Here is a 23,962-nt window from a genome sequence, read left to right on the forward strand (position 1 = left end):
CTTTTCCCTCCTCAATCTTTCACTCTCTCATTTAAGAGAGAGACAAGAACCCCATTTGACAAAAACAAAATATACTACCAACCACTACTACCACCATGGCATCTGCAAGCAGCTCTGCACAGGCCGCCTTCGGGCTGGGCCGGAGGAAGAAGAACCCCAGCCTCCTGGACCAGATTGGAAAGTTCTTCGGAGGGGACAAGAAGAGGAAGAGCAAGGTGAGGAGGCAGGAAGAGTGAAAACTCGAACCTTCTCTTGTATCTCAGTTCATTCTGCTGATTCACTCCCAGAACCACTTTTTACTTCTGATTTCTTTAACAGATCTTGTAAGAATTTGTTGCAACATATTTGTCATATAGACTGGTTTTAATGTTGTTTTTATGGTGAACCGAAGTCTGACATTGTCCTGTGATTCCCATTAACTGGCTGATGGCTATGAATTGTCACTGGATGATGGCTTTGGGTGGGGTGTGTTTTATTCTTTATTTTATATTACAGAGGCTGTGATTTTAAATCATTTTCTTTATGTTTTGTTTTCCTTTTATTTTGATGGTACTGACATTAGTAGCATTTTTCTCTTCAGTTAAATTGAATATATCTGTTGTAGATGTGATTTGGTGGAGTGGCTCTTTTGTTGCAGCCGTTATGCAGATTGTCTGTTAGAACATCTGTCAAACTGCAGTTGAGAACAGCCGTGTTTCAGCTCTGGTTCTTCCCTTAACGATGACAATGAAAATGTGAGAGTTGCCAATATCATTAAGATGTAATACTGGGACATAATAATATGGATTTTATAGAGGCATTCAGCACTCTAGCTTATTTGTGGAGAGTTTGACTCCTCTGTCTTAATAATTCAGACACAGGGAGGTCCTTCAAAACTGTTTGCACGGTACACAGTCTGCTAAGACACTTTCAAAGTAAATGATTATGCTATATATGATCAAAGAGATATAAGATGTATATTAACATTGAAAGACGTATGAGTAGGAGCATATAATCGTCTGCACAGTAAGATCAGACGGGTGTTTATGGGGCATTTGAGCCTGCTTTGCTTTTTAATGACTTGCTTCTTTAGTGTTGTCAAGATACCATCATTCAGCCATTACTCATCAGAACTGCTTTGTTTAGAAAACAACATAAATTTTATGTCGTTTTATTGGCGCCTCTTGCTGTGGAAGGGAAATTCCATTTGTGCTGTTGGCACCAGTGTGTCCATCAGTTAGACAGACTGGGACCCACAGCCAGACATGATGGGCTGCTTGGCACTGTTGCATCAGCTATTAAGAAGCAGACTGCCGATCTGCCGGTTCCACCCATTTTCAGTCAATGGGCCGTGAACTCAGTGATGCCCTCTGGAGGTGGTGATGAAATGGAATTATAGCTTCAATTCCAAATGTGCTGAAACTTTCAGACTGGGGCAGCAATGAAAACGCGTTGAAATGTTTGTTATCCTGACAACACGAGAGTGAAATTCTTAAAGCTTTTGTAAGCTCTTCAGGAAGAGTGAATTAACTCCATGCATCAGTCTGACTGCTGTCTTTAACAGTGGATATTACTTCTTATATTGGTTTTAAAAGAAAGCTGGGGTGCAACAAACCAAATTCAGTGGAGCTAAGTATCCTCTCTGAGTATAAGCTTCTCATCTGTCCTGCTAACGCTGCAGAACGCTGGTCAGAGATTTGGCGAGGTGATTGCAAAGAAATCATTCAACATGCATGAAAATATGCATTTAACCCTCCCACGCCTTATGTCAAAAGTATTTAAAGTAAACAGATTTTATATATAACTATATGCTACAGATCTTTGCTCTAGCCTGTTCTGCTGATCCGAAATAGTTAAGCTTTTAAAAATGTTCAGGGAAAAGCATCAACAGAACAAATTGTGAAGCTTTCATTCAACATTAGGTTCGTGACCAATTTTACTGCAGTATTTGTTTAATTTTCTTCTTCTTTATGCCATAAAATTGTACATTGCTCTCCATATTAATGAAACGTTTACTCAAGCAAAGTTGTACAAATATATATTTATGTATTCACCAAGGGTTTGCCTTCAAACGATGAGTGTTCACACGCCAGGTGAATGACGGACAGGTCGCCCCACCTCTGTTGCCTCTTGCAAAAAAAAACAGCCTGCACTAAGTTTAGTGCTGCAAATGCTTATTTTTCCAACAAGAATTCAACATGAAGATGGATATTTTTTAGCTTAGACTCTGATCCACCCTGCCTGCCTGCCTGTGTGTGCACAGATTCTGCACAGACACTCTGAATGCATACTTTGACCTTGAGGCTGCAGTATTAGTGGGAAAGTTTGTGTCAGTGTTTTCTGTTGCATCTTGAAAGTGCATGCTTTTTTCAGTAATTTTAAATGTTTGGCAGGGGTTGATCCCTCGTGCTTTTTACCTTTTGTCCTTTGCCTGATTTAATATCTTCATACGTGAGTCTGGGTTTTTAAAAAATAATAAGACAGAACGCAAGAGTTTTTTTAAGTTGTGAGATGACGCCAAAAACGACAAACTCCAGCCTCAGGACATGAAATAACTGCAGGAAATCTGCACTTGATTAGTTTATAATTACAGAGATAATGATGTGCTAGTAGGAGAGAAAATTAACTTTGCATGAAGCTTAGCTTTTCAAGCAGAAACAGAGAATACTTTAAATCCTTAATTTGCATATTAATTTCATGAATGGCACAGAATCAGAGTCATTAATGTGTATGATTCAGGCTTTAGGCGACCAGCTCACAGTCAATAACAAACCTCTATGATACTGTACTCTAACCCCAGTGTCTTGAATAGTGAGGGGGTCCCGGCGCCCCCTCCTCCCTCACCAGTTTGCTCACCTCAGGTTCACGTGTCTTTGACCCGCTCGGAGTCTGTTTGAACCAGAAGTGCATCGGTGCTGATCCCTGTTTTGTAACGCCTTCGACTCTGCAGTGGATACTTGTAACCGTTTGTATCTGTTGTGAACTGTTGTGACCTCTGACCTGTTCCTAACCTGATCCTGTTTGAAGCTTTTTGGATTATTGCTTGATTAAAACTCTTTAACAACACCCTCAGCGCTCTCTTTGTTTTGTTTTAATCCACATGTGGCTCAATATCTCTCTTTTGGTTTTTTAAAAGTGTGTTTTAACTGCTCTGCTAACAAAATCCAACCACTGATATTTTATTACTTCTTTTTATGTTGTCATTTTGTTCTTTAGTTTTGCCCCGAGTGACGAAGAAAACCACGGCAACAAAGAGAATTTAACTTCCAGCATTGATTCAGTTTGTTCGAGTTTGTCTGCAGCCTTTAAGATTAGAGAGATAAATATATTTCACAGTTCAAGTAATAACATAAGCAAACTGCAAAACAAAAGGAAATGTCAGAGGCCACTGTTTATCTCCACTCTGAGTAAAGGATGACGGATGACTTCTTTGTGCACTTAAACAGGAAGTGGCAAGAGCAAAGAACAAAACGCCTTCAGTGTGTGCGCTGAACGGGCAGAGATGTTCCCCTGAGACATGCCTGAATAGAATTTGTTTAGACGGCAGTCTGAGAGAGGTATCACCACATCGAGTCATTAAAAGTGCGTCTTTGCATTTGCATGAACAGCAGTGTGTGTATCTGGGTTACATCAACAAAAGAAATAGAAATCAGCTCAGCTTCAGTCAGTGCTGTCTCATTTACAGTAAAAGTCTGTTTATGATGAAAAAATGTGTTTGTATTCATCACTTTGTAAGATGATCCAAGAAACAAATCACACCAGGCGCCTTGCCACAGTGAAAACACACACTGACGAGGGTTTTGGAAAGATGTGTATTTTAATTTAATTTGAACTTGATACAGCAGAATGAACAGCTGTCTGTGTTATCACAGTGAAACCTCGGTGTGTGTGAAGCTGCTGAGCTCAAGAAATTAAAAGTGCAAACATTGCCCAAGCGTTTTATTCACAGGATCAGGTTATGAAAAGCAAATACATTGAGATTTTAGGGACGGTATGAATATGATCTGGGGGGAGGGTGACTCTTGAGCATTATGAGGTATATTTTTTATCTTCCCCACTGAGAAAAAGTGAAGAAAAAAATGAAGACGTATAAAAAAGATATTTTGAAAAGTATATAAAACGTATGTTATATATGATTTGATATATGGGCTGATGATCTAAGATGGCATGGCCTACTCAAATTCAAACCTTAAACTGACGATCTCAAAGACTCTCCAGGGCGCCACCTAATGGCGATATATCGTAATTATGGGAGGACACCCAATTTATTTATTAATAATAATTTAAATATAAAAATAATGTATTAATTTCCCAATTTAACCAAACGTCTACGGTTCTCTCTCTTTGTCACGGTTGTAACTCTTGATTTTCCTCGCTGATAGCCGCTGGATTTTCACATCTTTTTTTTAAGTTGTATCTGTACTCATCGATTTTTTAGATTACCGTTTGCTGCTGGGTGATGGAAAACGCGTCACTAACTGGGCGCCGCTTGTGATTGTTTCGGTGAATGTCACACCAGACACCCAGTCCATAATAATACTATATACTGTAAATGCAAAGGCTTTCATCAGTGGGCCATAGGCTCAATCACCATTGTGTTACCTCATCTGGCGATAGATAGTGACTCAACACACATTTGTTTAAATGAAAATCTTTGAGGTTATTACTTTAAATTGTTAAAAATAAATTGGTTAAAAACTACCTAAGTGGAATAACAGATTGGCATGGCCAATGTTCCTAAACTCCTCTCCCCAGCTACTAATCTGCTCTAAGTCCCTAAGAACATTTAGATAAGACTGTTTTTCTCCTCATCAGTTCTATCTTGGTGCACAGAAAATTGCTTAATTAGCCCCTTTTTTATTCACTATTTGATATTGGGAGGAACAAGACCTGATTGCCCTCTGAGGGGAACATTGTGCTGTCCACTAACACACACAGCCGGAGTGATTGGCCCTGCGCTCCCTCTGTTCATAGATCTGAAGGAGCACACACACACAAAAAAGAAATGACAGGCTAATTGTTAGTCATTTAAAGTAAGAATATGTGAAAAAGTGATGTTTCATCTCTGTCAGTGCTGCAGGGTGGATACAAGAAGATATTTTCTGATGATAAGAGACTCTCTGCTATGACTCTCAATGTCCTCCCCTCTCAGGATTAATAATTAAACATCATCCATAATGAAGCAGATCCTGGATATGACCTCTGACCTCAGTGAAAAAGCTGTGATCATTAACCTGTACTTTGTGATAAACTACAGCACTACAGTGTGTATTTGGAAATATTGTCGCCAACATGACAGCAGAAACATCTGAGAGCTTCCTAACTTCCTGTTAGACGAGAAGATTGCTGGAGCCAGCAGACGGTTAGCTTAGCTTAGCATAGACTTGAAACAGGTAGCCTGACTCACTTATTACCGTGTAGTAGTACCAGTGTACTTTTTAAGATTTGTACATTATGCTAATTACAGTTTTTTTGCATGCTAACATGATAAACGTGTAACCTTGTAAATCATCAGCGAGTAAGCACCATATGTGTAAGCATGTTAGCATGCTAGCATTTGGTTCAAATATGCTGTGTCTTAGTACAGCCTCACAGAGATGCTAGCATACAGATACACTCTTTAGCCTTGTCCCAATTCAGAGGCTGCAGCCTCCGAAGGCCATATTTGAAGGCCGATTGCGTCACAGCGGCATGTCGAAGGCTGTCCCAGAGAAAGACTCGAAGAATAAACTTTTAATTGTAAATGTTTTTGTTTTCAACTCAATCTAATAGCTAGCGTTACACAAAAAAAAAAAGAAAAGAAAGGGGCCTTGAAACAAATGATCTTGAAAACAATAGGTTAGGTTACATGACGTTAGTTATGCTAGCTAGTTAGCCTGCTAGCTACCTGTTCCTTGGCGACAGACGTAAGGATAAGGGCGGGAACATCTGGTGACTCAAACAGGAAATCCTCCGTAGACCAGACCGTCTCATTTCAGTTCGACCTGGATTGGGACACAGCTTTTGTTTTGTTGTACCTTATAAGTCTGTGAAGGTTCTCAGTCATACTTGGTAATTCAAAGCTTTATCCAAAGGCCACTGGACTTGGTTAAAGTTCTTGAAGACGTTTCACCCCTCATCTGAAAGGATTGTCTTCAAGAACTTAACCTTCCCCTATTTATACAACTTCATATTAAATGGGCTTTATTAGAGTTGTATCTATTTTGTAATCTAAGTCTTAAATCTTGAAAGATAGTTTTTTTCTTTTTGTCCTTTTGTCTCTTCTGCAACTTAAAATCAACCCACTTTAATCCAAGCTGTAGCTATAGACAAACCAATGAGCAGCAACAGCAGAAGATTGAACTGCATCGCTAACCTAAAGAAAGGTTTAAAACACTGGACAAACGTCTGTCTGTATGTGTGCGTGTGGCAGGCAGATGAGTTTTTTGTCTCCCTTACTCACTGGCACACACACAAACACACCCCTGCAGCCCTTTCTCTTCAATGACTGTGACCTCACTCCCTTTTGACAGACACTACTTAATTGAGAGCTGAATGAAAAAAGATGAAAAAAAAACTAAACCTGAATCTTCAACATTTACTGGAAAAAACAGCTTTTATTTGAGCAATGGAACATTTTTTAATAACAGCTCAGACATAACAGAATGAGTCAGCGTCTCCGCTCAAGATCTGAGGGTCTTTATAATCATTAAATGCATGCCTGACGCTAACAGACTCCTCATTTGCATTTAATTTTATACCTCCCTTAAATATTCACCTGACATTTAGCTCAGTCTGCAGGAGTTATCTGGTGTCATCTTGCATGTTTTTAAACAACTTTCAAACGTAAAAATAAAGCAGTGAAAGTGTTTTAAAGCAGGCGAGGAGATGAGAAGAGAACAAAAATACAGAGGAGAGACTCACTCACATCAAAGGGACAACAGTCTGTACCTGCAGAATTCATCCCGCATTATTTGATCTCCTATTTCCTCTCCCATCTCGTCCTTTTCTTTCCTCCTTTCCAGCACACAAAGGGACTCGATAGCGGCCGCCGCGGTTGCCGTATTTTCTCCCCTCGCTTTCATTTCTGCCTCCCATTTCCCATCATTTACATTGCGGTGGAAACAGACCCACACAGAGACACACACTTGTGCATGAGGACATCATTATGGGGTCCGTATTGAAGCACGGTGACACCGACAGAGCTGTTCTACAGACTGAAAGAAAGGCCAGGTTTGCTGCCTTTGAAATAGTTGAAGTAATTCACGCTGTACATCTGCTGGGTTTTATGTATGGAAACAACATTCCCTTTGTGTACGCCACAATTGGAATGAAATGGATTGTGCTCTATTAGGAAACCTTCCTTTTATATGTTTCTTTACTGTGTTGATCTAATTGTTTGGTTCATTTTCAAAAGAAAACAACCCATGAAAGGTGACATATAATCCAACACGTGACGTCCGTCACACTGCGTAAATGATGTTGGCGGTGAGAGTTCCCCCCACCTTCAGTTGCCTTAAGGTTCTTTGATGTGAGATAATGGATGTGAATCATCAACAGCACTCCTACCTACCTCCATGACACACACACGGCGCAGGTATAAACACACATACATCTCCCTGTTGCATTAATGGGGTCAGAGAAAGGGATGAATGAGGTGACATTAACAGCAAAGACCGCACAGACTGAGTGGGAGGAAATTAGTTTATTCTCCTGTGCTGCAGGTTGTTGATGGCGTTCAGGATCAGAAGATGTGTGTCTGTGTGTGTTTTAATGCAGCAGTGTTTTTTCAGAGCATACACCTCATTAAGCCGTCATGTTGACACAGCCTTTGTAAAGCCTGACTTTGTGGAACTCGGCTGCATCGATTTGTACTAAGGCCTGATAATTACTCTTCTTTGTAAAGATCAAGCCATTGGCAAGGAAATGTCGACATCTCCGCCCGCTCATTTGTTCCATTTAATCTGTTTTTAATGACTCATGGTAAAGGTTTCTGGATGCGGGTTAATGAGGTGTTGTCTGATATTAATGATGCTGAATGAATGAATAAAATATAGTGGGCGGAGTCAGCAGCATGGATCATAAATACATGGTAATATTCTGTGCATCTGTGCATGTTGCATGACTTTTAAAGGGTAAAGACAATCACACGTATACTACTTCTGTAAAGGTCACACTCAGAATCTGTGCTGTAGATTCTGATTGCCTTTCTTCACCTGTAACCTACAGACACTCACACCTCCTGCTCAATAAGCATCCTTTTATAATTAAAACCCAACATCACAGAGGAAATATGTCCGACAAATTAATTAAAAATTAACCAGAAAAGAGTTTAAATGACTTTTTAGGTAAGAAAGCCAACGATTTTAAGCTGCCACTGTCTCCCATCAGCCAATAGGATGGGTGTAAGAGCAACACAGGAAAGGGGAGTGTGTTTTAATACCATCAGAAAATGAATCATTTCATATTTTGGTTCTAAGCCATAAGAGGACAGGCGCCCATACATTTTATTTACTCAATTTCCCCATGATGACGAGTCATTTCCTGTTGTTTTCCTGAGATCTCGACTTATTTATCTCGTTATCTCGAGACAACAAAGCTTGTTGTCTCGTGATAACTGGATAATTTTCTGACGTTCTAGAAAACTAAACAACAGGCTGGTTATATTACAGACCATGACATGCTACTGCCCACACTAATGAGGTAAGTTGAGCCTGTTTCTATGTTTGTTTTGTGCTTTTGCAACTCTGGGGGTATGAGTAATTATCATCTGACGTCACGGTGGTAAATTAAAAATAAATAACTTGAAATCTCAAGAAAACAACCGGAAATTACTCGTTATTATGGGAAAACAAAGTAATATAATGTATGGATGCATGTCCGCTGAGGGCTTCCGTACTTTTGTACTTATTGTTCAGCAGGTAAGTAAGACGATAGATGAATATTTGTGTAGATTTCATGCATGAAATTCAACATAGAGTTGTTTTTAAAGAACTAACAGGACTACCCCTCTCTTAATCAATAGACTATTCATCTTACAGCCTATTATTAAAGTTTTTGAGACAAATTAACAGGAAACCGTATTTGAGAATCTAACACTCAAGCAGTAAAGGTCAAGCCCATAGACTGTATAAAGAGATGGACGACATGACAGCTCCCTAAAAGTGAAGCCAAAACATCTCTATCGCCCCCTGCTGACTGGCTGCAGTATAGGTCATAAAGCCCGCCTCCTCCGTGTTAACAGATGGGACATGAGTCAAACTATAAAATCAAAATACATGTTTCTCAAACATGGTTTCTGTAATGATAGTTGGTTCTTATAATGCTGATTTACGTCCAAGTGTTCATTTTTCTGACAAGTTTAGTTTGAATTAGTTATTTGATGCTAAAAAAAAGGGGGCGTAATGCCCTGATTGACAGCTCTGTCGACAAATACGGCCCCTGCAGCCGATCTGTGCCTGATAAGCAGAGTAGAGGAGGAACAGTGAGATGAAATGTAGCTAAAACAGTAACTAGATAACCGTGAATATCTGCTTCAGACCAACACAAGAAGCTGCTCTGCTGTTGAGTGCACCGACATGATGGATCTTTGTGGTTTCTTGGTAAGTTAAATGTTAGTTTTGGTTGGTGAAAGGGGCGGGATGACTCCACCAGGCGATCCCTACTGCCCAGACTCTGGCTCCAAATGTGCGAGATGGCAGCACTGTCTTCTGTGTGCATTTTGGCTTCACTTGTACATCGAGAAGAGTCTATCTTTATATACAGTCATTGGTCAAGTCATTTGTGCATGCTTTTGTTAACATGCAGGACTGTTCCTTTCTTTCCCCTTCCTTCCTTTCCTTCCCAGGGATCTTTCAGAGGAGCTCTCTCCCCAGCCCCCCAGAAAGCTGCCACTTCCCCACGTAAGAAGGGCCAGGAGAACGCTGTGGTCCATTTCTTCCGCACGATCGTGAGTAATAAAGATAACACAGTGCATCTCTAAAGCACTCACAGTACCAAGGAACAGGAGTCTGTATCCGCAGTGTGTGTCTCTGTCAGTGTTTACTCCATGTTTGTCTCTGTCTAACTCTTTCAAATCTCTCTACTTCCTGTGATTAACTCTTCTTCAGGTGTCCCCTGCCCCTCCCAAGTCTAGGGTGAGTCTGTTTTATAATGCTACTTTTGACGTTTAAAGATACACAAGCTTTAATAGCAAACCAAAGATGATGGTTATGTTTGCATTTTGTACCTTTAAGTAGGGCTTTAAAAAAGACCATTTGGTAATATTGTCAACATCAGTCAATAATTACAATCAATATTGAGGATTTCAAATACTGATAGTTCATATAAGTGGTAGAATTCATGAGAGACACTTAAATATTTGACCAATTTTGTAATCTGGACAGCCCTGAACCTTTAGGATGCAATACTGAATTGGGTAGGGACGGTAGGGACACATCCCCGCCAGTATTACAAAAGTGTCCATACCAATAATTTTGTCTAAAAATGAATATATGATACGTGTAACAGTCGCACTTTCGACCTGTGCAGAAGTCATGCATATGAGACAGCCATCACTCTGTCTGTCACTGTAAACAAGGACTCCAGACTACAGCTCAGTTCATACACTTGAAATTTAAACAGCAGAACATGTCTCGTGCTCAAATTACCACTTTTTGTGCTGCGACCGTGTATGCATGCGCTCTCTCGCTCGCGCAGTTCGTTTAAATATTTAGTTTGTATACATACCAATGTTAATTAATATTGCTGCCCGAATGTCTTTGGTAACAGTGGGACATCTGAAATGAAAACACCTCATCATCAAAGCACGCAGTGTCAAAAGTTACGTTTTATATATCATAATTAATAGATAAAATAAAGGATAAAACCTATTGACTGCTACAAATACAAGTTACTGAGGTGGAGATAAAGACAGAGATTGGAGTTCATATACTGAAGTAATTTCTTCTTTTCAGTTTCAAGTAATGATGAAAAATAATTTGTTTGTGAATTCATAATTCCTTCATAAGGCAGGGAGAGTGCAGATGAAGCAGAGAAATAATTCTGTCCACACTCTCTGTCAACTAAACTACGAGGAGACATAATGACATGAATAATCAAATTTTAAATCTTGCTCGAAAAAATACAAATTAAATAAATGTTAAAAAACCTGTTGTCCCCACCGATGTTACCATGAAGACGATGCCCTTGCTGAAACATTGTATTGTATTTAAATGACAATAATAATTTTGCTTCTCTCCCCTGAATTTTGTCCGTCGGGTCAGAATAAAATCAGGGTGTGGGTCACATAAAACCCAGTTTCATGTCCAGGTGGACAGTATCCGGTTGCAAATAACAATGTTGCATTCAAATTAATTGGATAAAAGGCTTCCCATTTACAGTCAGTGTAGTAAGAATCAATGATAAAATGAGCAGTGAATGTCATACTGGGAGTGATTTTGGTCAATATTGATTTTATGGGGCGTTTAAATCAAAACCGATTAATTGTAAAAGATTGTTAACGTGTTAAAGTTTGAAAGCATAATGCACAATGACTGACAGTGTATTTAATCCATTACTTTCTACATGCTGCATGTTTCTGTCACTAAATTTTTGCTCTCTCCTGCGTGAGCATCGTCCTTGCTCCTCTCTCCTTTCCCTCCCCTCTGTCCCTCCACTGCTCCTGCCCCCCCTGTGACCCCGTGACCTTACCCCCCTGGACGGACCCTCCTACCTGCCTCCTTCTCCTTCCCATCCTGCCTTTGCGCTGAGTAAGACACACATTTCTATTTGTCCCCTCTCCCTTTTACCTCTTTGTCCTTGTCTCTTGTCTCTCTGCACGTCCAGTGGAGAGGACTAGCAGCCAAGATAGGCCTGGTAGGTGCTTTAAAAAAAACCTGCAAAAACACAGGAATCATGCCTAATTAAACCCAGAGGACAAGTGAGGTCATCCTCTCAAACAGCCTCCGAGCGTGACGCCTGTGGCTCTGTGTCCATTTAGTCTCCATCAAGCACTTTAGCCGCCATAATCTGTCCATACATCAGTGATAACGCCCTCATTTCCTTCTGACATAAGTCCATTTTCAGATACACCATTCCCATTTTGTAGCTTCGCAGCAGACTTATCCCTATCATGTGCGTATATTGTACATTCATGATAACACAGGCATTATTCCGCTCTTCATTATCTTTGTTTCCTTTCGAAAATTCCTCAGAGAACGACTGAAGTGAGGCTGCCTTCTGCTTCATTTAGCCACGTTATCAGCACTTAATTTAGGGTCCTGTGTGTGCAAGTGTGTGCAAGTGTGTGTGTGCTTATTCTGAATCACAAAGCAGCAGAGGGGTCACTGGGGGGTCAAAGACAAATTAGATTCTTCTAAGGGACTGTATAAAAAATTCTTCGGCCAGGGCAGGGGGTCAAAGTTAGGGGCAGAATATGCTGACATTAATTTATGAAAAGCAGATGAGGATCTGTAATGAATGTATTTTTTTTATTTCAGCTTTCTTATGAAGTAAAGTGACAGAAATAGTTCGACTGTACGCAGAAGACATGGTGTTATTAATGTGAGCACTGATGGCTCGTGTTAGAAGCTCTTTTATAACTTTAGGGACACAGAATTAAACATCCACAGATCAAAGATTAATTTCATCATCATATATATCATTTTATATAATTGGGACATGGACTGTATAAAAGAAGTGGATGTAGTCACATAGTGTCAACCAATGGTTTGGCATTTTGGCCGTCACCATCTTGTTTTTTTTCCCTTTAAGCTAGACATGACCATATTTGGACAACAGGGTGGATATGCATTGCTAAAACACACCCTGCTTCATTGTTAATTTGCTCTAAAGGGGATCATAATTCCAAAATGAACTCAAACTAGCGAGTGTCCACATAGCGCCTTTTACTGAGCGCCAGCGTCTTTTCAGCATGCGGCTGCCTAAAGAAAAAGCGCTGCACCAAGTGTATTTTTTGTGCGGCTGTTCTGAACAATTCGAGTTGAAAATCTCTGAACTTTTCAGAGAGGCGCTGGTGTAGTCACTGCCCCTTTTTTCAGGCAACCAATCAGATGGGGCGCCAATCGTCACCCTGGTTACCACCAAATATGGAGCACCACAATAGTACCACAGTATCACAATACAGACCAAAAAGCACATTTGTGGAAGCAGATCAGTCAGACACTGAATGTTACTGGTAAGTGTTGTAAGCGTTGTAAGCTTGTTCTTAGCTGTGTAGTAGGTTAAACTTGTTGTTGTCATAGAAACAAAACCAGCATGTCGTGTTTTTTTCCGCTCACACGCTTCATGCCAGCGCTTTTCTGCTAGAAAAAGGTGCTATGTGGACACGGGGCCTAAGACCATGTATTCATCAAGGAAAAGGTTTACTGAGTTAACAACTGACAAGTAGGGTCGTTTCCTCATCTGCTTTCATACAGTGAGACTTTCTACAACCAGTGGAGTCGCCCCCTGCTGGTCATTAGAAAGAATGTAGGTTTAAGGCACTTCTGCATTGGCTTCACTTTTCAAACCATGAGGCTACATCTACTTCTTATATACGGTCTATGATTTGGGAGGGTGATGCAGTTTGTCCCTGAGTCAAGCCCCGGCTTATTTCACTTCAATGGGAGAATTATTTATAAAGTGTTTCATCCAAGTGTCGAGCACCAATCTGCAGTACATTTGCTAACCAGCCAAGGTCATGACACTGTGATATGCAGAGATATACAAGGAAAAAAAGTGCTTTTAGAAAGTTACCTGTAATGATTTTCCCTGCTCTTTAATCTAAAGGCCGTTGGTGGTTTCAAAATGTCAATAATAAAAAACTTTCAGATCAAACTTTGCTGTCTTGTAGCTTTTCAAACTCATTCACAATTCACACAAAGCACTTGGATGAAAACCTTGAATAGCATAAAAAAGAAGAGCAAAATTCGATTCCACTGTGATCAATACAAAGTTTTCTACAGTATTTTCTTTGCTTTTTGTAGCGCATTGATCCATCACTGGAACTAATCCTGAAATGGAAGTTCATTATATTTTTCTCTTTACTGAATTGAAAATGACTCGGGGATGATCTGTAGAACGATCAGCCTCGTCTTAATCCCCTGCTAAATATCTCCAAAACTCTTTCAACTCACTGACTCGTTTTCTCTCTCTGCCAGGGCGACCAGAAGTCAGGCAAGAAGGCCAGTGCTGGGGACGGCAAAGGCACCCTGACTAGGATCTTCAAAATGGTAAAAACTGCTTCTCAATCACTTATCTCAGAGGCTTCTCTGCTTCTCTTCCCTGGAAGAGAATCTCATAGAAAATGAAACATTTCCATAATAACTTTCTTGCCCTTATCCCCCCTGCCGCTACCTCAGTGATGATATCAGCAGCAGAGTGAGTAACTGATACGAGCTGGAGGGACACTCGAGTTTGACTCACTCCACATTTGTTTGATATGCTTAGAAGACATCCTAATCTCATTACTGCCGCAGCAGCAGCAGAATAATAAGAGGCTTTTAGAGACAAGATTGATCATGGTGCATGCTACAAGCTTTACGCCAGCGCTGATATAATCGTGCTGAAGATGAAGGCTTCAGCGGGGCTATCGCTAACATACTGCGCCTGCTTCACAGGGAGGGAGGGGTTGCTTTTGCACAGTGTATAATGTAACATTATTATGCAATGTCCTCAATCACTTGCCAAACACATCTGGCTCTTCACATCATTTGGAGAACACGCTGCATTAAAGTGTTGGCAGAATAGGAAGCTGATCATTACGCACACATGTAACTGTACATGCAAAGCTATCGTTTAAAGATCAAATTAAGTTTTTATTTTATTTTTGGACTTGGACTCTTAAACCTACCAGACATACGAGCAAAAGCAAGTAAGTATGCAAAGATTACAGCATTAGTATTAGTAAAATAGTATTAGTATTATCAGTTTTAAAATTAAATGGGATTTTTTTAAAGTGTAAAAAAGCCATAAAACTTATTTTTTTTTATTAATGTAATTCATTAATATCTAAATAAAAGTATTGATATAATATATCTCAACAGTATTACTTAGTATCCAAAATATTAAGTCAAAATGTGTACAGGATAGGGGTTTTTTTTTTCATCCAAGTGGCGGAAATGGGCTTCCATACTTTTCATTTGTAAGCAACTTTAAAAATATTTATAATGTACTTATTGTTATTGATTAGTGAATAACACGTTGTATTTTCAAAAGGTGATATAACACATTTTTTATAATAATAATAGCTTTAATGATTGCCTTAAATGATTTGTGTAACTCTTTATGACAAACCAACATAAAGTTATCACCTAAATCTGCAGTTTAGCGTTTTAGCACCTTTAAGCTACTTACTTACTTACTTTATAAGTTCAGTCTCATGATGGTCTCACAACACTAGAAATTAGAGGGTGCATAGGACTTACACTCACAGGGTGTTCAGTGCCTTTTGTACGTTTAAACAGAAGACATTGACAGGTGCTCACATGTCAATGCTGTGCCCACAAGCTGTAAATAAATATCAATAAATATAGGATCTTTGTTTACAGTATGTTATAAGGCATGTAGAATGACATCACTGTTTTTAGCTAGTGGTAGCTACTACATCCATTATCTGTTAGTGTGTAACTTTCACCAAAATACAGTGAATACAAAATTCCATTAGCAGGTCAAAGGTCAAAGTTTGACCTGCTAATGGAAGAAGTGTCCTTGTGGAAAAAATGGGTTCCCAGTAAAAAAAAAAACATTATTGGTGTGTGTGAGGCTGTGACCTCAGAGTAGTTGAGATTTGGACAAATGTAATTGCATGTCAGATTTTCTTTCAAAAATTGCACTCAAGTACTTCCATCAGGTTTTATGACCTCATTTTGCTCCCTAAAAAGCTTCAAAATGAAATGTCAAACATGCTCTGAGCACAAATAGAAATTATGACTCCAACACTTGAAATTCAATTTGAAACTGTAGCAAAATCAGCGTCAGCACACTCATCAGCACTTACTTAACAGATGTATCCCAACCGCTTGACTTTCCAATTAACAGAGAAGCTTCTTAGTCTTTGATTTGTTTTCAGACATCATGAAAAGGAGCGTCCATGCTCTGCCTGTTCCTCCCCGTCAGGGCTTAATTAGCCCGCCTCTGTCACTGTACCTGAGACGAGTTTGTTTAGTATTTACTGAGGGTGGAACGAGATCCTAATTTCCCCAGGGCTACATCCTCGTCTGTAGTGGCTAAACTGTTGTCTCTAAGCTACAATAGAGTAAACAGCTCCGGAGATGATGAAGTTGTGGGATGCTCGTTTTGACATCCCTCTGATACGTCTAATGAGCTTTGACTTTATACACTTTAGCCTCAGTCACCGGCCTCACAGTCCAAATGGGAATGATAATAAACCTGTGTTAACTTTTAATTTATGTTTCACTCTTTGTTTCTTTCATTTCCACATTTAATTGTTAGTACTGTTGCTGGATATCGAGCTTGTCTCTTTCTTGGCGGACAATGAAAAGCAAATGAAAAGAAGCTCAGAACAAAAACCAGCCTTCGTTTCATGAAAGGAAAACTTCTGACAATATAGATAATCTTCTCGAGCAATCCATGAAAGATTTGTTTCATTTGTATAATCTTCCTGCTTTCTGAATCCTCTACTGTTCTTCTTTTTGATCTGAATGTGAGACTGCGATATGTTGTTTCAGAGACGCCTTTGTGATAAACACAGGGAGTCTGATCTGAAACTGTAGGGACATAAATCAAGCAGAAAACAGGATGTTTTTGCCTCTGAAAAGATGAAATGCCTGAAGGCCACAAAGAAGAAACAAATTGCAGGATCTGTGGAGCAGTGTGTAATTACTTGTGGTCAGTGGATAAGATTCAAAAACATTTACCAACTGTCCAACTATTTTTTCTCTTTTTCTTAACAACAAATGCATTTTTCTCTAGATAAAAATTCCTGCTTGAAAAATAATGGCCTACCAACAGCACAGTACAGAGGGCCATTCATGCCAAAAAAAAAAAAAAGCATAGGAATGATTAAGATAAAAAAATAATATTTTTTTAAATCAATAATTCAACTATATTACACTTTGAAGTCTTTGAATTAGTTTCTCATACATTTAAATAACCTTCTAATCAATCTAATTTTTAAAAACATTTTCATTTATTTCAACTGAAATAAAAAATGTCACTTTTTTCTACATAACTTTGAACTAGTGTGTCATGATTTAGAAGTGGGTCTATTTTTTTTTTTCATTTTCAAATTAGCGTCACTAAATTTTTACTTACTTAAAGACGAGCTCCTTAAAGATGAGATGATGTGTCTTGTAGCACATGAAGAACACCACATGGAGATGTTTACGAGGTTAAACACTTGATCTTCACTGGAGGGGGTCTTTAAGCTTTACTGTAGGATTGATGTTTTTTTAATCTTCATCATTTCCAGCATTTAATTTCGTTTTTTTTTTAACTCTGTGTTTTCTTTCAGCTCCCATAGCTATGCATCATTCCAGGCCTGAGAATCGCCCACAACATGCTAACCTGCTTGTTTGTAACATTAAGGGACGACTCTGACTTTTTCTGTGCAAAGCCCTGGTCTTATTATTCAGTAGGAGAACTTTTAAAAGCTAAAAAGTTGATGGGAAGTGAGTGGTTTTTTTTGCTGCAGCTTTCAGGATTGATGACAAAAAGATTTATAAAACACCGTCTCTCCTTTTTGCAAAGACCTTTTTTTAACGCAAGATTTGACAAGTTAGCCAGACAGCTAGCTTGTTTAAATCGCTGACAATGAATCATAATGGACATCATCACTGATGAAAACTCACATTTAGCTGTGAGAACTTCTTAAGTGCTTAACATACTTTCTGCTTAAGAGCTGACAGGGCCCTCGGAGACACCTGTCATCACACACTGAGTGAAACGACCACCGGGCCCGACTCCAGAAACCTCAGAGTAGTCCATTAATGCAGAATGAGACCTGAATGGCTTCCTCCTCCGCATACTCATCAGCTGTGTGTTGTCTGTTATTCAGGGAAGCAGGAGTGCTTCTCCAGCCAAACGCTGAAGTCCCTCTCAACAACCCCCCTTCCAACAGCACGAGGGCAGATGTTCAAGACCACGGGACTCAAGTGGGGCAAAAGAGGAAGAAAAGGAGGAAATCTTGTCACCCCTTAAACTCCCCCTCCCCGTCTCCACCTCTAATAACACTCTAATAATGTACGCTAAACCCCTCATCTCCCCTAGTACCTTCCCAACCCTTTTGGCTGGTAGATAGCGACACAATCTGTTGCCCCCCCTTTCCCTCCCTTGCATGCTTTGTGCTGTCAATGATCGGTGTGAACTGTTTGCTGAAAGTGATCCTGAAGCCGCTCACATGTGCAGCCTGAATGACCCCCCCACCACCACCCCGACCCCCCCTGCCATGGCTCTCCATACTTGTGCTTGAGTTTCTGTGGACGTCTTCGAAGGTTTTCCTAACAAAACGGCGGCTAAACGGAGGCCGACCCGGAGAAGTTGAAGGTTTCCGGCCGGTGGGAGTCCGACTGACTCGACCGTCATTGCCGCTTGCTGATTGGATGAAAGGACCGGGTCGTTTCTGTTTTAGTACAGAGCGGTTTTCTGTCTCGTCGTAGCGTCTTTGTCGTTACCTTTTCTGTGACCCCAAACATAAACACGTTTTATTTATGTTTTGTGACGGATTTAACAGATTTTACATTATTAAGAGAGCCATTTTGGTCTTTGCGTGTTTTCATTCCCCCCTTCGTGTCTTAGCTGTAGTTAAGTGTCCTGTCATACATGTGTTGTTGATCTATGTCTGTCCTAAAGGCCTAAGGCTGGCTGTGGATTTTGTGGTAAAATTGTAATATTTAAACCTTCTAAATCAATTTTCTGCAACGGTCACTGAAAAAAACCCCCATAAATTAGTCATTTCTAACGCATCATTTATTTTCCAGTCCATTAGATAATGACATAAAGTAACCTTCCTCTCCATTTATATAACGTAATCATTCCCCACCTTTAAAAACTGCCACACTCTGAATCTGAAGTGTGATTTGGTGCTGCATTATACCAGATTCAGACCTCTACTCCTCGCTTTATGTAGTCTAGGTCACTCTTTGTCCTCTCTGTTTGTGTCTTATGAACAGCACACATAAATTAAATGACGCTCAACAATAAGTGCCTTTTCTTCCTCACTACCAAAAACAACACGCTGCGTGTCCTTCTTGTCTGAAAAAAAAAAACACAAACACAATTTCAAAAAGGTGCTCTGTAACTAACTGTGCAAGTTTTCTGAAAAAAACAACAAGAAAAACTCGTGCTGTTCAAAACATCCATCTTCCAAATGTGTTAAAAAGCAGGCGTGTGATCTGTAGCCTTCATCTCTCCTTGTGTTTGTGCGTGCTCGAGCCTTTGTGAGTGCTGTGTTGTTTTTCTGAATGGATCCTGTGGATGAATGTAAAGACCCTCTTCATTATTGTATGTGTAATAAAACATGACCAGCCACTTAACTGAGAATAAAAAAATAAAAATTATAAAACCAACTCTACTCTCCTGGCCTGTGAAGTGTCTTTTGTTCAGAGTGGTGGAGTGGGTGGGGGGATAATGGCATTGGGTCGGGTCACAGCGTCACAGCAGACGAAGGTATGACACAGTTTCTCTCATGAAGCCAGAATCCATGACTCTTTGCATAATCGCGACGCCTGACGAACTTTCTGAGGTACTCGGGGCCGAGCATCATTCAGCCTCAAGTGTGTATGCTCATTGTCGTGTTCACGGTGTGCGTGCATGTCATGCCGAGAACATGAAAGAACAAAGGCTCACTGTGGCACAGAAAATATGAATGTAATGAACACATAACTTTCAATTCATATTTCAATTTATCCTGAAGGACAACGTGGGGAACACGTGTTGCATAAGAAAACGTTGTTCACCCCATTACATAATGTGTCATGTTTACCTCCATAATGTTTGTATGACATTATGAAGCAAGAACCAGAGGGAGCGCATGGACTGATTCCATGAATCCTACTTTGAGTGCGGACGAAAGTAAACTGACAACGTGGGGTAAATACAAAGACATCGTCAGAATAAGGGGTCTGTAAGGCAGACAATGGATTTCTTGAATGACCCAGATACATTTTGTACATGTGTGGCTGAGAGCATTGTATGTTGTCAGATGAACAAATACCACAAAATAAGTATTGAGTGAGGACACAGTGACAGCAGCCGTTTCGGTACAGCAGCTGTAGTCTTGTCCGTGTTTACTGTCTGGTTTGCAATTTCCTGTTTAGTGCTGGATAGAGAACAACTTTTGATTGTTGATGTACACGTCACTGAACACTAACTGCATGAGCCAGGACCAAAACACCTTGACGATAATATGTTTAATTTTTTGACTTTCAGAATGACTGAAAGCAGGGGCTGAGGTTTTTGACCACCTTAAACTTAAGAATAGAGGTGATGAGAGAGCGCTCCAACTTCAGCAAACTGTCATGGTTTTATTCTAAATCTTGGACAGTTTTCTTTTATAGCAAAATCGCTTTTAAGAATCATGTCAAGTAAATGATTACGTTTGGCATTAAAGCATTAAAGGTTAACTGCACAGTAGGGAGATTAATCTCTGACCATGTGACCATGTTCATGCCACAATCTGTTCCTTTTCATATTGTTTGTCTTTGTTGATTGCAATGCTAGATCGAGTGTGTTGGTGATATTTAGTACATTGCAGGCTGCAGGACACCCTGAGGCTTCAGTTAAAGGAAGTGTGTGTGTGTTACTGTCCCAAGAGTGTTTCTCCATCTCTAGGTTGTTGATGTTGTTTCTTACCATCTGGCTCAAATCAACGTATTAGCTCTCTAAATGTCAACTTCCCCGCTCACTCAGTGTCCGTTCGCTCGTTCTTTTTCCATGTGACACTTTTTTCTTTACTTATCTTTTTTCATTGTTTAAGATTTACTTTACAACCTACATGTTTCCTGTAGTCCAAGCAGCCTCTTAATGACAATATATATCAGTGTTGTACATGCAGCATAAACATGTTAAAAGTGGTACTTTTGTGGAATTTATATTCCTCTTGAACAGCGGGAATGCTGCTGTTTTTCTGGGGATTTTCTGAATTCTGGGGACACCGGCTTTCATGACACAGCGTCAAGGGAATGTGCCAAGTTAAATTTTAGATCTAGAGCAGATTGTTAGCTGAACTTGCTGCAGATGTCTGTTTAAAGAGATAAATAAGAAGCTAAATCGTCGTCAGATGACGGTGATGGGAGCCAGGTTGTCATTACGGCGGATTACGTTCTGCCTGCTTTTGCTCTCCTCACGGACTGGTTGTAGCAGTAAGCTGCAATCTGCAGGTGAAGGCGGCTGCAGGTTCCTTGCAAAGGCTTGTGTTTTGGAGGCATCGCAGGCAGCTGTCTTTCATGTCGCACAGGTGAAGAGGTGATGGTTTTTGCCAGGGTCTACAAGTGGACATAGCGACTGCAAGTTGTTGCTAGGGGCTTTAGCTGGAGGCGGCGGCAGCTGATGTGTGGCAGAGGTTGGATTTGAAGGCATGGGCTGCAGCAGTCAGCCACATTCTGCAGGTGGAGGCGGCTGCAGATTCATGTGGCTATGAGGAGCATAGCTATGAGGATGGCTGCTGGTGTTTGGCAGAGGTTTGGTTGGTAGAATTGGAGGCAGCTGTCTTGTTTATTGTGCAGGTACAGGCTGATGGTTTCCTCCATAGGTTGCAGGTGGAGGAAGTAGCTTCAGGTTGTTTGCAGAGGCTTTAGTCAGAAGTTGCTCTAGTGGTGTTTGGCAGAGGCTTGAGTTCAGTTGGAGGCATGGGCTGCAGCACTCAGTCAGATTCTGCAGGTGGAGGCGGCTACAGGTTGCTGGCAGAGGCTTGTGTTGGAGGCATCGGAGGCAGCTGTCTTTCATGTCGCACAGGTGAAGAGGTGATGGTTTTTGCCAGGGTCTACAAGTGGACGTAGTGACTGCAGGTTGTTAGGGCTCTAGCTGGAGGCGGCGGCAGCTGATGTGTGGCAGAGGTTGGATTTGAAGGCATGGGCTGCAGCAGTCAGCCACATTCTGCAGGTGGAGGCGGCTGCAGATTCTTGTAGCTGTGAGGAGCAGAAGAGACATATTTAAAATCATGATGGTTCATGAGATGAAAAAACATGATCGATTGGTTGAGGCAGTGATTGATTACTGATTTTTGACACAAACATATACCTGAGCATGACATCGACCACTTCATGGTAGGACTGTGTTAGGATGAAGTTGGAGGCACTAGTTGTAGCAGTAAGCTGCAATCTGCAGGTGGAGGCGACTGCAGGTTGTTAGGGCTTCAGCTGGTGGCGGTGGCAGCTGATGTGTGGCAGAGGTTGGATTTGATGCACTTTACATATGATAACTTTTTAAGTGTTGGAGATATTCATATTGTTTATTAATATTTGATTATTTAGACTTTTATTTGACATTTTGTTTGAGGAACATATTTTATTATAAAGAAAAGTTTAGTTTTTTGATTGACAATTTGATTTTGAGTTTTTACTTATGTTAGTTGATGACAGGACAAGTCGCCACTATGCAAAAGTGAAAGAGCTCCCTTCAAAGTGGACTAGTTGATGGGCTTTATGGACGTTTCAGCATCGGTGTGTGAACGTAATTATTCGTCAGGCTGTATTTGAAAAGGCATCACTGTTGCAGTGTCTGAGTAATAGTTAATCTGCATATTGTTAATTGTTGGGAGATTGAAAGATGTGTCGGACTCTAAATGATCCACAGCTGTGACTGCGCGATAACCCACCTCACCGGAGACGCACATTCATTCATTCATAAAAGCACTGATACCTGCAGGTGTTTAGGAAAAAAGGGGAAAAGGGGACAATGTCGGACATTGCATCAAAAACAAAGAGTGACACGACGTCTGTGCACTCAGTTAAAAGGAGCATAAGGTTAACGACCAAAGGTTTGGTATTTTATGCAGAAACGTGCCAATATAAGAGTAGGGTACCTTTTACTGCAAACTAGCAAAGAGATACATGACACAGCAGATCTCTGATGACATTATCCCGTGGCTGGTGGTCACCATGGCGCTTTAATTCAAATTTCTCCTCCAAATTAAAGGTTTCAAACCTGTGCTCGAGTATGGAATCCACTTCATTCATTTTGTCAAGCTTGCGTTAGCTAAGAGAAAAGTGTTGCCGACTATGTTGGCGCTGTGCCGGATGGATAGCCAATCAACGCTACAATATGAAATGACGTTGTAGTGGGGCTACCACGGCTCTGGGGGCTACGTGCTACGTCCTAATGACCAGTCACCACTGTATAGAGAGATACAGATGTGAAAAACAAGGATGTGTGGTGAGAGCATGAAACTGGGCTGCACAGTGGTGCAGTGGTTAGCGCTGTCGCCCCACGGCGAGGAGGTTCCTACTTCAAATCCCAGTTCAGACATAGTGGAGCCTTTCTGTGTGGAGTTTGCATGTTCTCCCCATGTATGCATGGGTTCCCTCTGTATACTCGGGCTTCCTCCCACAGTCCAAAGACATGCTCATTACCCTAATTGGTGATTCTAAATTGCCTGTAGGTGTGAATGTGAGCGTGGAAGGTTGTATGACCTGTGATTGACAGGCAATCAGTTCAGGGTGGACCCCGCCTCTCGCCCACTCCCTGCTAGGGATAAGCGGTATAGATAGGATGGATGGAGAATAAAATATGTGTAGTACCTTATTTTCTAAATACTAGGCTTGGCCTCTCTGGACTCACAATGGAAGTGAGGCCTAAAAGCAACAGATGGAGGTTTTATTGTGAGTTCCTCACAGAGCCAGTTGTTTCCCCTTACTTTGGCTTATTTTGAGAAGCCAAGCTAATCAATTCTTACTCTGAGAATAGAGAACAAAGATATCTTTATGTATTTTGTACTTATTTATAGGAAGGCTGTGGGCTCAGTGCTACAGTTGGCCGTCTCTCAACAGGTTGGCGGTTCGATCCCTGACTGCTATAGTCACATGTTGTGTCTTTTGGCAAAACACTGAACCCCAAATTCGTTGAA

General features: G+C 40.6%; 1 protein-coding gene across 5 annotated transcripts; it reads left to right on the forward strand.

The window, feature by feature from the left end:
* The first annotated feature begins 95 nt into the window (after positions 1–95).
* Positions 96–19,471, forward strand: LOC138583590 (myelin basic protein-like). Of its 5 annotated transcripts, XM_069655480.1 has the most exons (7): positions 96–215; positions 9,806–9,907; positions 10,068–10,094; positions 11,785–11,814; positions 14,100–14,171; positions 14,301–14,319; positions 17,957–19,471. In XM_069655480.1, exons 1-6 carry the CDS (start codon positions 96–98, stop codon positions 14,301–14,303), a joined length of 354 nt encoding a protein of 117 aa, XP_069511581.1. In that variant the 3' UTR covers positions 14,304–14,319; positions 17,957–19,471. The 5 variants fall into 5 exon arrangements, with proteins under 5 accessions (XP_069511581.1, XP_069511580.1, XP_069511584.1 ...); XM_069655479.1 differs by lacking the exon at positions 14,301–14,319; XM_069655483.1 differs by lacking the exon at positions 11,785–11,814 and having other exon boundaries at positions 14,109–14,171.
* Positions 19,472–23,962: the final 4,491 nt, after the last annotated feature.

Source organism: Semicossyphus pulcher, unplaced genomic scaffold (assembly GCF_022749685.1).
Source record: "Semicossyphus pulcher isolate SPU_LCO1_2020_fin unplaced genomic scaffold, fSemPul1.0.p SCAF_9, whole genome shotgun sequence".
NCBI classification, from domain to species: domain Eukaryota; kingdom Metazoa; phylum Chordata; class Actinopteri; order Labriformes; family Labridae; genus Semicossyphus; species Semicossyphus pulcher.

Coding starts and splice junctions, on each gene's coding strand:
- LOC138583590 (XM_069655479.1), top strand. CDS start 96: ATGGCATCTGCAAGCAGCTCTGCACAGGCCGCCTTCGGGCTGGGCCGG. Junction 216..9,805: donor ACAAGAAGAGGAAGAGCAAG/GTGAGGAGGCAG, acceptor TTTCCTTCCCAG/GGATCTTTCAGAGGAGCTCT. Junction 11,815..14,099: donor TAGCAGCCAAGATAGGCCTG/GTAGGTGCTTTA, acceptor TCTCTCTGCCAG/GGCGACCAGAAGTCAGGCAA.